The sequence below is a fragment of the Numida meleagris genome, chromosome 3, assembly GCF_002078875.1.
Source record: "Numida meleagris isolate 19003 breed g44 Domestic line chromosome 3, NumMel1.0, whole genome shotgun sequence".
In the NCBI taxonomy this organism is placed as follows: domain Eukaryota; kingdom Metazoa; phylum Chordata; class Aves; order Galliformes; family Numididae; genus Numida; species Numida meleagris.
The window spans coordinates 40,480,451-40,493,581 of NC_034411.1; the positions used below are offsets into that span (position 1 = coordinate 40,480,451).

At 38.1% G+C, this 13,131-nt stretch overlaps 1 protein-coding gene across 1 annotated transcript in view; it reads left to right on the forward strand.

Moving 5' to 3' along the window:
• Nucleotides 1–13,131, forward strand: part of GALNT2 (polypeptide N-acetylgalactosaminyltransferase 2) — a 93,406-nt gene that overhangs the window by 76,270 nt on the left and 4,005 nt on the right. Inside the window, exons 11-15 of the mRNA XM_021391438.1 lie at nt 2,604–2,730; nt 6,434–6,526; nt 6,715–6,798; nt 8,564–8,690; nt 12,571–12,690. Coding sequence (XP_021247113.1) covers nt 2,604–2,730; nt 6,434–6,526; nt 6,715–6,798; nt 8,564–8,690; nt 12,571–12,690 — 551 coding nt within the window. The remainder of the gene's footprint in view (nt 1–2,603; nt 2,731–6,433; nt 6,527–6,714; nt 6,799–8,563; nt 8,691–12,570; nt 12,691–13,131) is intronic.

The window sequence follows — 13,131 nt, forward strand, 5'->3', positions numbered from 1 at the left end:
TTTTTTTTGATAAGCATAGTAAAATCAGAGTATACTAGAGAAATGGATAGACCATTAAAAGGTTTGGATTAAATTTGAAAACCTAGGCTTTTCTTTCTGGTTGTGCTGAAGTCAGAGAGCAAGTAAGACTTCTCCTAAATTGATAATATGCTGCAAGAGCAGTATTGAAAGGTCTAAGGTAACCTTATGCAATGAAAGAAAGTGTATGATGTACTATTTATGCCTTTATAAAAAAAATAATTTGTCTACTGAAACTGTTAAAACAGTAACGTTTCTTTTCCCAGTGAGCATGGTGCAAAATAGCATCCTAAGAACAAAACAAGAAAAGTCTAACCCCTTACATTTTATTTGCTTTACATTCCTTTTAAACTTAAAATCTTTCCAGGCTTTAGAAGCCACGGTGTGATGTAAGTATTAGTCTGCCCCTCCCTATTTGCAGGCCCTTTTACTGTTCTTCTCACAGTTATTTTTCATCTCTTTGATATTCTTCAGAGCCTAAGGTGTCTGAAAGTATACATGAGGTGTACAGGCCTGGGCGTTTATGAAGGGAGAACTAATCAAATAACAAAGCATTAACTTAATGTGCAGAGTAGAGGAAGCTATGAATAATGGAAGAAGTTGGTATGCAAGATACTTCTAAATTACTTCTGGAATAGTTTTTCAGCACCTACGTACATATATCACTGAATAACAGAATGTTTGAGTTTGATAGGGACTTCTGGACATGAACTGGTCCAACCCCCACTGTTCTAGCAAATCTGCAAATTTGAGGATGTACTCTACCTCATTAATAAAGATGGTAGTGATGTTTTGGATTAAGCATTTCAAATTCATCATTTTAATAAAAGCACAACATAAAAGCAATTTTGTTACTAGCTTAATAGTAACATTCAGCGGTCATTTATTGTAATTCCCAATTTTTGTCATTCTTAGCACAAAATGAGAGATAAGAATAAAGTCAGTGCTGTGAAAAATGTGTAGTGAGAATGCCATGTTCTTCAGTTGCTTTTAAAAGTCCTTTTGCCTATCGTCCCATGTTAATTCAACTAGAAGATCAAGGCCATAAGTTACTGCCAGAGGTAATGTTGTTGTCATTATTAGTTTTTCGGAAGACTATCTGTCTACAGGTTGGACTGTGTTAGACTTCATGAATATGACTAACTGGCCTTGATTCAACAGAAATTTTTACTGAAGTAAAATTAGAATTCTTGTAAAAAGCTAAGATCATTCAGAAGAAAAGCAGTTAACTTGCATTGTCTTTGAAATGACAGCACCTATTTTTCCTCTGGGAGCTACAGGAAAAGAAGGGGACAGACTCTTTAGCAGGGTCTGTTATGATAGAACAAGGGGAAATGGTTTCAAGCTTAAAGAGGGTAGATTTAGGTTGGATATAAGGAAAAAGTCTTTTACAGTGAGAGTGATGAGGCACTGGAGCAGGTTGCCCAGAGATGCGGTGGATGCCCCGTCCCTGGAGACTTTCAAGGCCAGGCTGGATCAGGCCCTGGGCAACCTGACCTAGCTGTGCATGTCCCTGTTCATTACAGGGGAGTTGGACTAGATGGCCTTTAAAGGTCCCTTCTAACTCTAAGGATTCTGTGATTGAGAGGGCATGCTTGCTAACCTTTAGGTTTTTCCTACTTGAGGTTTTGAAATGATGAAGTTTATTTGAAATAAGACTTTTTATTCACGTATGTAAGAAGAGGGCTTCTGGAGGAAGGATGACACTTCGTAGAGTTTTAAAAGTAGATGGTGACTTTGCATTACAGCTACTTATTAATTGTTGATTTTTGTAGTCTGTGGAAAGATACTGAATGATGATGAAGAGGCTAGGGGTAGGAGATGGTGTCTTGTTGCAGCTGCTAGACTAAAAGGGGGAAAAACATCAAAGTTGAAACTGCTACTGCACGCACCCTTGCGCTTACTTCAAATTAATGAAGACCAGTTCTCTGTCAGCACTAGGCAACTTCTGCTGTCAGAGGTCTAAGCTGAGAAACATGCTGTATATTTCTAGACCTTGTCTTCACTAACAAAGTCAGCTTGCTAGATTGGTTTAGAAGAGTATTGTCCATAGCCTTCAGTTTATGTAAGTTGCTACTCTATTCTGTCTTCAGAGTCAAGGTTGGCTTGGCATAACTCCTTTTCACTGCCAGTATTTCAAGTCATCAGCTCAAATCTGTTGATTGTTTTATTATGCCTCGAATTTGCTTGGCATTCTATTTAATCTTTAGCTGATTTTTTTTAAATTATAGATTAGGTAATTAATTTATGCTAAGTGAATCTACTGTTGTTTACCATTTAGATAAAGCACAGAAATAGAACGCGTAAACCTAACTTATTCTAGCAAATTTCAGCATCATTTGTGAGTTTGGAGAATACTGCTCAGATGAGAGAAGGCATACAGTTTTGCTTCCAAGTCAATACAGTTGTTTTTTCTGAGTTTGGAGAATAATAAAGTAGAATGTGCCTAGGTTTTATCCTAGATTTTCTCAGAAATGCATCTTATTGATCTTCTCAGCAATTTCCAGTTTCTTTAAAAACAATCATACAAAATTACAGTATTTTGTGATGTTTTGTGATGTTGGTCTTTAATGTTTTCACTGCAGAGATCTCATTCCGAGTTTGGCAATGTGGTGGGAGCCTAGAAATCATCCCTTGCAGCAGAGTGGGTCACGTATTCCGCAAGCAACATCCGTACACATTTCCTGGTGGGAGTGGTACCGTATTTGCAAGGTAACTCTTAAGCTCATCTTCAGCTAAATAGTGATGCTTTGGATTTCTTCAAATGATCAGCAGGTGGCAGTAATTTAATTTTAGGGACCTTTTCTTTAAAAGAAGCTGATGACTTTCAGGACAATACACAGGACAAAAAAAAAAATCTGTTAGAGGCAAGAAGAATCTGGAAAAAAAGGAAATAGCTTTGCTTTCTACCTTTTGCTTTTTTTTGCTGAGAAGTTTGTTTATTTGGTTTTAAGGAAAGCTTTATTTTCAAAACAGTCCCATGTATCTTCATTTTGTAGAAACAATTTAGTCATTCTCTAAGACCCAGAATACAATAGGTTAGGAATTTGCTTTATTTGCTTTTTGTTTTTACGGAATCAGTATGAAATATACAAGTGATCATGCAGGCTAATTCTGGCAGTTGTAGCCATTGTATCTTCCCTTCCTGTAATGTGATTTAAAAGCTTTTTGTATAAACCTAAGGAATTCCAGTAGTGAGAGCATTGATTAGCACGTATGTTAATTTTACTGTAGATTTAATGCATGCGGTAGCTGGAATACGGAGATATTTCATCAGTTTCTTTTCTGTAGAATGAGAATAGCAGTCCTGATTCATGTTCATAGTGTTTTAAATACTATGGGTTAAGGCACTGAGTGGTGTATGACAGGGATTTTGACCAAGATTCTGTCAGTTCCAGCTGAAGCATTTTGGTTTAGAGATCTGGGCTTCATACTCAGAGGCCTGAAGAAGCTAAGTCTGAGCTAAAGGTTCTACAAGTTAAGAGCTTCAAATTAAATAATTTCATTTATTTGTCTTTGAAGAATATGAAGCCACTGCAGTCTTAAGCATGACACAGCACAGAGTGCAGATGCGTTTCAGTTCATAAGAATGTTCCAAGCTGCCAATGTATTTGGAATAGTTTTTCAACTGAGCTTGAGGAGCCACTTTAGAGGTGTAAATTCTCTTCCATGTAGGTTATGCCAGCAACACCATGCTAATGAATTTAGTAGTCTTTGTTTCTTCCAGTAGTCACAGTAGGGATTTTCCCGGTACCCTATACTTTGATTTCTATATTTAATGCTACAGTGAAAATGAATACTATTTGTGGGTAAACAAAAACTAATAATGAAGTACCTTCTCTCTTGAGATATTACATCTCTATACGAATATAGAATCCTAGAATATCCTGAGCTGGAAGGGACCCACAAGGATCACTGAGTCCAACTTCCAGCTCCACACAACACCACCCAAAACTCAAACCATGTTTCTGAGCATCATCCAAATGCTCCATGAACTCCAGCAGGCGTGGGACTGTGACCACTGCCCTGGGGAGCCTGCTCTAAGGACCAGCCACATTCTGGTGAAGGGCCTGTTCCTAACACCCAACCTGAACTTCTCCTGTTTGTGTGTCAGTAGGGTAGAAGGATCTAACAATTAAAGAATGACATATTACATTATGTATTACAAAGCCTACAAACTTTCTTCTTGGGCGCTTGCATCCCTGTCCAGATCTATCTTTCTCTGCAAATGGTTTATTGCCATTGTCCTTGACTGTCCAGCTGTCTCAAATTCTGAAATGCCTTTAAATTTCTTTGTTTCCTTGAAATTATTTTTGAATTGACCTAGAAAACTTGTATATCACTTCACAGCAACTTGTCAACCTTGCTTTTTAGTTGAAGGTTGTTTCCTTCTCAGTCAGCTGCCTTGTGTGTCAAACTAATATGAAAAAATTCCCTTTTTTAAAAAAAATGTATTTTTAGCAATGAGAGAATGTGAAACCTAAGGTAATGGGATACCCTCATAGTGCGGATGTTATCAGACGTGCGGAGCCATGGTGCCAAAAAAACTTGGTGTATGAAATCACTGCTTGTGCAGTTGGGACTCATTAGCTTATACAATCATCTGTCTCTTGACTGTATGTAATTTGTTCTAGAGTGCTCTGGGTAAGCTTCCTATTTTTAGCTGACTAGTCAGTATGCGCTGCCTTTGGGCAGCCAAAACAAATTGATCCTGGATGAGAGACTGGGAGTCGTGTGGCACAAGAAGAGAAAAGGGATGACATCCTGGCTGTGTGGCGTGGGCAGATGCAGCTTGCGTCTAGCAGGATGTATTAGATCAGGTTTTCTTTGCACATATATATGCTTTACTGCTTGAGGGCCAGCTGCTTTAATATACAACTTCATCTGAGCCAATAAACCCAACAGATCCTAATCTGGTGTGTGCAAACCTATGATGGCATGATGCTACATTTTGATATCTGTGGTTTAATGTAAGTGCTAAGTGTTCCCTACACTATGTTCCTCAGTACTCTGGCTTCTTTGGGGTCTTACAAATTTGAGCAGTTCTCAGCATCTGTACAGTTTCCATATCCATATTGCACTGTGTCTGAGTTCTTAATCTTTGGTTATGAAAAAGTGCATACTGGCCTTGGAAGTGCCTTTTGAGTTGTTAAACCCTGGCAAACCAATTAGTACCTCTCCCATCAGCAAAATCTATTTGGCCTGTGGGTAGATAGCCAAGCTGATTACCGAGTGGCTGAGTGACAATCATTAAGGCCTGACAGACTACAAGTGAACATGAACTAAAATAGTCTGATCTGGATTGAATGGGTTTTTGCTTACAAAAAAAATGAAAGGAATCTTTGCAAGGAAAATATTGGTCCTCAAACAACAAATGATTGAAGCCTGCCTTGTGTTTTTTTTAAATTTTTTTCCACTTTCCCCACCTCCTCCTTTCTTAGCAACTTGCAAGAAGCACTGACATTGTCCTGGCTATTTCTGCCTTCTAATTTGGAAAGAATCATATGAAGAAGTTATTGGTTGACTGCATTTACTGTGGTTGCTTAAGATTGAACTTACTGCCAAATGTAAAATAAGCTTCGGAGCATGACAGTTGCAAGGGAAGTAATTCAATGAAATTACAAACAATAGAAGTAGATGAGTTCTACATGGGAGCCAGGAGATGGCGGGGAAAAACCCTTACAATCTCACATTCCAAAGGGAGCTGTAAACACACCAGTTACGTAAATACAGAAATTTTAGTTAAACATTTGATTTGAGGTAAATAATCCTGGTTAGCTTTTTTCTTTGCACTTACTGCAGTAATTTATCTCTGAATTTTCAAGTATTAAAAAAAAAAATCTAATTACTGTCTCCTCTTACACTAGACTTGTTTGGTTCATAGCTTTAAATGTCACAACAGCTTATGTCTTCTTGCAGTGTTGAGTGCTGTGCTGGTAATAGTAAGATGCAGACTGAAAATCTGTTGCTGAAGTCAGCATATCTGTTTTCAGCAAGTTAAAATACATTGTTAAATACTGCCAATTGTTGAGATTTTGTGTTTCCAATTAGCTTGCTTATTCAGGTGGAGACTCACTGAATTTGGTCTATTGAATTGCATTAAAACAAACAACAAAACCAACAACATTCCCCGAAGCTTACAGAAAGAATTCCAGGACATGTATTGAATTCCAGATGAAAATGTGAAGCAGCAAAGAGTGTGGAAAAGGCATTTGTTCTAAATGTATTGATTTCAGTCATGTGACTCTCTAATGATTTTCTGTTACTTGGGTCTTTAATAGGAAATCTTCTGCCTGGCTTGAGGCAGCTGACAATGTAGTACTAAGAAGGATTAAAATCAAACCAAGAATAAATGACATGGTTTAATTGCAGTTGGAGGAAAATATAACATGTTTTTCTATATGATTGTCCTTAGAAATACACGCAGGGCAGCAGAAGTCTGGATGGATGAGTACAAAAATTTCTATTATGCAGCAGTGCCTTCAGCCAGGAATGTACCTTATGGCAAGTAAGTCACAATTACTTCATTCTACTCCTTCAAAAAAACCAGCAGCTTCTGAGGTGTAAGTAGTGATGGCATTTGTTATCTCCTTAAGATGTAGATCAGCTGAGAAACTTGAGTTTTGTATACATTCATTAATGTGTACAAAGACAGCATCCAGACCTTGAAAACCATTTCTTCTTTTCACTTTCTAGTATTCAAAGCCGAATGGAACTCAGAAAAAGACTTAGCTGCAAACCCTTCAAGTGGTATCTTGAAAATGTTTATCCTGAGTTACGGTGAGTTTCATTTGAATCTGAGATGGTTTCTCTTTCCCCTACCTTGGAAGTAAAATATAATTGTGGGCTTGTTTGCTTTTGATATTGTTTGTTCTATTCCTAAAAATCCATTTTTCCCAAGTAATCTTCTTTTCGACTTATATGGAATTGCACCTGTAGTTGCAGTGTTTCAGAGAACAGTGTCCAAAGCCCTAAACTCCTCTGAGCCTGGAGCTAGTCCCCTGCATGGGCTTTTTGCTTGAGGGTGCACTGTTCTCTATCCTGTTGTCTTCCCTTTGAAATTTTGCCTTCACCAAAGCATATGACTAGCTGAGTGAGAAGGCTGAAGTACAGTAGAAATAACAGAAGCTAGCAGATAAGAAAGCCATGCAAGTTTTGTAAGCATTGGTAAATGCATTCATCTAAGAAGATAAGTCACCTGCTTTATTATCTCATACTCTGACAGTGAGCAATTGCTAACCTTTATGCATGTGCAGAGGAAAAAACAAACAGGGAAATTGTGGGTAACATCACTAACACTTCCTGCAAAATGAATCAATGCTGACAGCATGAACATAATACATGATACAAAGGGATAATTTCTGCTGTAGAATGCATACTAACCAATGAAAAATTGTCAAAGAAACATTTTTAGCACTTTATGAATAAAAAGATTTCTGTTCCATAACATGCTAATAGGTATGCCTGTTGGTCACAAAATCACAGAATGTCTTGGGTTAGAAGGGACATTAAAGACCTGCTAGTTCCAACCCTGCTGCTTTGGTATCCGAGTGTATAAACTACTTTGTCTTCTGTCAACGTAATATTGGTTGCACAATGGTAAGATACCGTGTGTGTGAGATTCATAGAAATACTTTTTGCTGAGGACACTTTGTGTCAGTGAAGTTGGATTGTTACTAGCAGCACAGGCTTGGAATGCAAGAGTATCAGCCATTACAGGCTTGGTATACTTTGTACAAAGCCACACATGCTAAAGAGTCTCATAAACCAGGATAATGCTGAGGAGGAAAGTTATTCTCTATTTCTCTTAAAAGTTCCAGAGGATATTTATTTTTGTTTAATTTGTCAGAAGAAATATGGCTTGCAATTTTTCTTGGAAAATATGCTACAATAAGCGTTACTGGGGTGTAATGTTATCTTATTCTGTGTCATCTCCCTTGTGCTTATTCTGCCGGGTTGAATTATTATATTCTTATTATAGTCCAAAGTTTTTAAAGGAGTTTGTATGCCCTTGCTCTTCTGTTGAATATGAACTTATGGTCTCTCTGCCCCGCAAGGATACTCTGAATATGTTTGCCTATGTATTTCCAGACTATATGAATTCCACTTTAAATGCAACTGTTTGAAAATAAGTATGAGTAAAACACTTTTTCCCTTCTAACACTTCAGTAAAGAACAGTTTGGGACAAAAGTAGAATGTCATGTTTCTGGTAGCGTGCCTGAAAACTATAAGAAGGTGTGGTGATCTTAACTGATAGCATGAAGATATGACTGACGTCAAGTGATGATATTGTCACCTTTAATTTAGTCATTGTGCTGAGTTTGTATGTTCATCCTTGTTTTCTATTCTCGTTCTATGCTTGCAGGTTTGTGTTTGATCAGTTAGTGATCAGAAATTCATCTTCTGTCTTCAAAAGATGGTTGGAATTTCCAGATAGTAGTCATCACTCATCTTAAACTTCTCATCTTAAAAATACTTGAGAAGGATACAAAAGAAATATCAAAGATAAACTGACTTAAGCAGATATTTCTGGTTTTATTTTAGGGTACCTGATCATCAAGATATAGCTTTTGGGGCTTTGCAGCAGGGTACCAATTGCCTTGATACTTTGGGCCATTTTGCAGATGGCGTTGTTGGAGTTTATGAATGTCATAATGCCGGAGGAAACCAGGTCTGTATGCTATTAATTTTTTCCATAATGTGCAGTCTTAGGATTTAAAAATAAATTGAAACTAACTCAACCGTGTACTGTGTACTAGTGATAGATACACAAACTCAAATGAGCAAATCAGTTATCTAAGCAGTCTGTTGTACAAATTTCTCCCTCAAATACAGTTTTGCATTTTCAGGGTTAGAATCTGAGCAGAGAGGTTAGTTCAGTATAATCAGGTTATCCCCTTCCTTTTTGTCTATTAATATGCATTTTTTATGATGGAGGCCAATAATCTTTCCCAGGATTTTTATGCTTTTATAAAAAGCTTTAATCCATTAATTGGTATGTTTGATTTTGGAGGAAGTTTTCTTAAGGAAAGATATGGGCTGTTAAGCATATGGCCTAAGGTCAGCAAAATGAGAAGAATGTTTTACTGTGATGCCTTACTAGGCGTTTCCAGTTTGTGGTAGTGGCATGTAAAAAAAAATCTGTCTCAGATTCCTCTTCAGCTCTTCCAGAAAACAGAGGTGTCTAAACTTCATCTCCTATTTGCTCTATTCATCTATTTTGTAGATGGGAACATTATTGTAAAGAATCTAATTATGCAGTTGTGACTTCATCATTATTAACAAAGTATGTGCGTATGTACTCACTATTTTGTGTGGACACTAAACTCTTTTCAGAAGCAATGTGATTATAAATACAATAAATATAAAATAATCAAATACATGTGTTAGATCAGAAGCCTGACCAATTGCAGATCTAGTATTGAAAGTGTGATTATATCAGAATTTTGTGCTCTGATTTAAATTAGAAGGGGAAAACCCTATAATCAGGTAAAACTGAGTTATTTCAGGCAATGTATAATGTTGATTTGAATTGCCATTGTATATCTGAGACATGAGTCTTCCATAACATTAAAGAGAATATTCTTGGGGAGGCGTTTTCTGTTATCTTTATGAAAATGCACGCATATCTTCAGTACAGCACAGGTTTTTTTGAGAAGAAAGAGGAGCTGTGTCAAGAATTGCCTTGGTGCAGAAGTTTTGGTAGTTTCTGGTTATCCTGTATATTCTCTATAGATACATACTTACTTCCTCTTTCAGTCCTTCCTCTTCCAAATTTGATCCCACTTTTCAATTTTCAATGTAGATTCATCTGTGAAGTTGACCTTGAAAAACAAACGAATGTTCTCTCTGTAACGGAAATTCAGACAGATTAGGAGGCAGAACAGGTCAACAATGAGTTTCTACATCCATGCAGAGTTCCATATTGGAGGAATGAACAGAGTGACTTCAGCATGAGAGAAAAGATGGGGAGCAAAGCAGAAACTTTAACTCTGTCCTGTGTGTTTTGCAACTATTCTTACTGAGGAAGTTGAGGGATGGAAGTGGGGGGGAGGTTGAAGAGTACTCAACTACTATAGGCTGTGGAGACCTTGTTCTCTCTCTCTATGGAGATTGTACTCTGGCTTGTGCTTAATACAGCTTAAAAAGCAAAACTTTAGTTGAACCGGGATACTTTTCCTAAAGCAGACTGTTAAAATTTAGTGGTCAGAAAAGGTAGAAGATGGATTTGCACGTCTAAATGGATGAAGAAATTGATATATTGTTTTGACAATTATGTGCAAATATTTAGGTCATAATAAAGAGCTTAAGATAAAGCCAAATGTGCTCAGGTGCAAGGGGACAGTTTAAGGTTAGTAGTGTTCTATTACCTTTATACTTCTGATTTATGACATGGATTTTTCAAATGTCCTGATTTTCCAGTTGTTACACACATGACCTATTTCCAGCCCGCGTCCTGAGCACATCACATGTACTGTTTGCAGTTTTTTCCTGTTCTAGTGTAGTGTAACTTAAACTTATCCCCACTATTGCTAATCCCAGATCCTGATCACTAGGAGAAAGCACCTGTACATTCTGTTTTACACTGTGAAGGGCCATCACATAGGTGTCTCCAGCTGCAGAGCTTGGAACTTCTGTGAAGCTGCAGCTTTTGCTTTTAGATGAGCTAAGTTCCTGTGTGGTTGCTGGTTTGTCTGGGCCTCTTCTGGTCTTCTGATGGAAGGATAAAGATGTAAAAATCAGTATTTTCAAGGCCCTGGTTTCCTTTTGCTGCAGGATTCTTGAACCCGAATTTTAACCACTACCCTGATAGTATTTTCAAATGTTGTTACTGAGTGTAAATCATCTGTTTCAGTGGCATTTATGCTTGCTGATGAGTTCTAAAAAATACTTGCTTACTTCTTTTAGTTGTTAGAAGTGGCTATTAATGATGCTAGTTGACCTCAGACAAACTGGAACTGAGAAGGCAAGTCATTTTGTTGTAATCTGAGATTAAAACGGAACAGAATATCCTGAATTGGAAAGGACCCACAGGGATCATAGAGACCAAACCCTGGCTCCACACAGCACCACCCCAAACCCTATGTCTGAGAATATGTCCAAATGCTCCTTGAACTCCAGCACTCGGGGCTGTGCCTACTGCCCTGGGGCAGCCCATTCCGTGCCCACCGCCCTGTGGGTCAGAACCTGTCCCTAATAGCCAATCTGAATGTAGTGAAAAAAGTTGTATTGAGAGTGAAAGGAAAAGCTTTCAGCTTTTTGTTTTGGGAGACGAGAAGGGTAGACAGAGTTCTCCTGCCTTTTTTGTTTTGCATAGTCAGTTGTAATTATTCTAGTGGTTGCGTAATATGGTGTCCATCTAATGATGTCCTGCTGGGCTCGCTTCCTGTACGATGGCGATTACTTGTAATCACATTGGAGAGAAGTTCTGATTGATTCCTGAGCATCTGTTCTCAAAGGAATTTAATCACTGTTATCTACTAAGTTTAAGTGATCATGCAAGCTGAACATCAGTTACAGTATCAGAAAATAAGCTGAAAAATCGGATGGGACTAGTCATCTAATTTCCTTCTGAAACACTCACTGCTTACAGAATGACACTAAATGTAGCCAGGCATGAGCTAGTCTATCTAGGTTTTTGTGTTACACAACCCTGACTCCTCTGAACTCACTGGAGAAAAGTTAATTTTTCCTTTTTAAGTAGCAGCAAGTGAGAGTTAGACAATTAGTGTGGCTCCAGTGTGAAAGGAGATCAGCTTCCTTCCTCAAAGGATAATTAGACAAACGGAGACCAGTCTGGATCCGGGAGACCAAACTTCAGGGTGAGAGGCATGCAAACAGTCTGAACATTAGGGCAAGATCAGGTCCTGTGCAGGAGGACACTGAGGTAAAACCAGCTGGGCATACAGAACGTCTTTTCTTTGCTCATAATTTAAGAAACTGCTTGCTTAAATGTATTTAAAGGAAATTCTCTTGTACATCACACTTCGGGTAGAAAGTCTCATTCTCCTGTTACCATTGTGTTTGGCTGCCTTGTGTTCTGCTTTCTGGTAAGCTCTATCATTAGGAACTCGCGTTTTCCCTCATGACACACGTGCGTTACCTAGTGTATGGATAGGGTGACCAGTGACATTGCAGACCAGGCTTGTTTTTTTCATATATGTAGTACAAAAGTTATATAAATCCCATACCTACAGATAGATACATAGAAATGTAGCTGGTTAGATACTTGCTTTAAAAGGTGACCCTAAACTTCAGGACCCAAGACTTCCTGTTGTACCTCAGTACAGACAGTAGAGGGAGCAGTCAGCTAGCCCAGCCCAGCTTCCATTTGAGGCTATTGGAGCAATTGAAAGTACTGTGTTTGAAAAGCACCATTTTTTCTCATCTCCTGCTCTGTGAGCAACAATAAATTGCTCTAATGCTCTTACTGAGCCATTCATAGGAGTTTAACCTGTCCTACGGATGTAGAGATAGCAGGTGCACCTTGTGTATAACTTAATATTTTAATATTTTGTATACAGCTCATAAATCTTACTTCCTTTTTCTAGGAATGGGCCTTAACAAAGGACAAGTCAGTGAAACACATGGATTTGTGCCTTACTGTTGTGGACAGAGCACCTGGTTCACTAATAAAACTTCAGGGCTGCAGGGAAAATGACAGCAGACAGGTCAGTATGTCATAAGTATACTCTGTGAGCAGTGGGAAAACAGGGGTTGTGAATGAGAATGCAAGAACAAACGTTGGTATCTGTATTTTATTCTGAAGGTTCTACTCTTTGCTCTGTATCACTCTTTGCATACATAAAATTTGGGTACATGACATCTGTGCAGAGCAGCAGGAATAATCTTGTGTATTGACTTTTCCTTTTTATAAGCCAGTGACAATCTTATAACAACATACAGAGCTGTTATCTCAAAATTGGCCTTATATAAAGGTTTTTCCTGGCAGCACTCGTGTGTGACAGTCTTCAACTGTCCTGCCCATTTTCTGAAATAAAACTTATATTTCATGATGTATTTTTGGAAGGCCTGCAGTGAAGTTTGAAGATAAAGTGGTCTGTCTCAGGAGGGTGGGTTGGCTTTCCTTTCTTCTTTTCAGCCGTACCCTG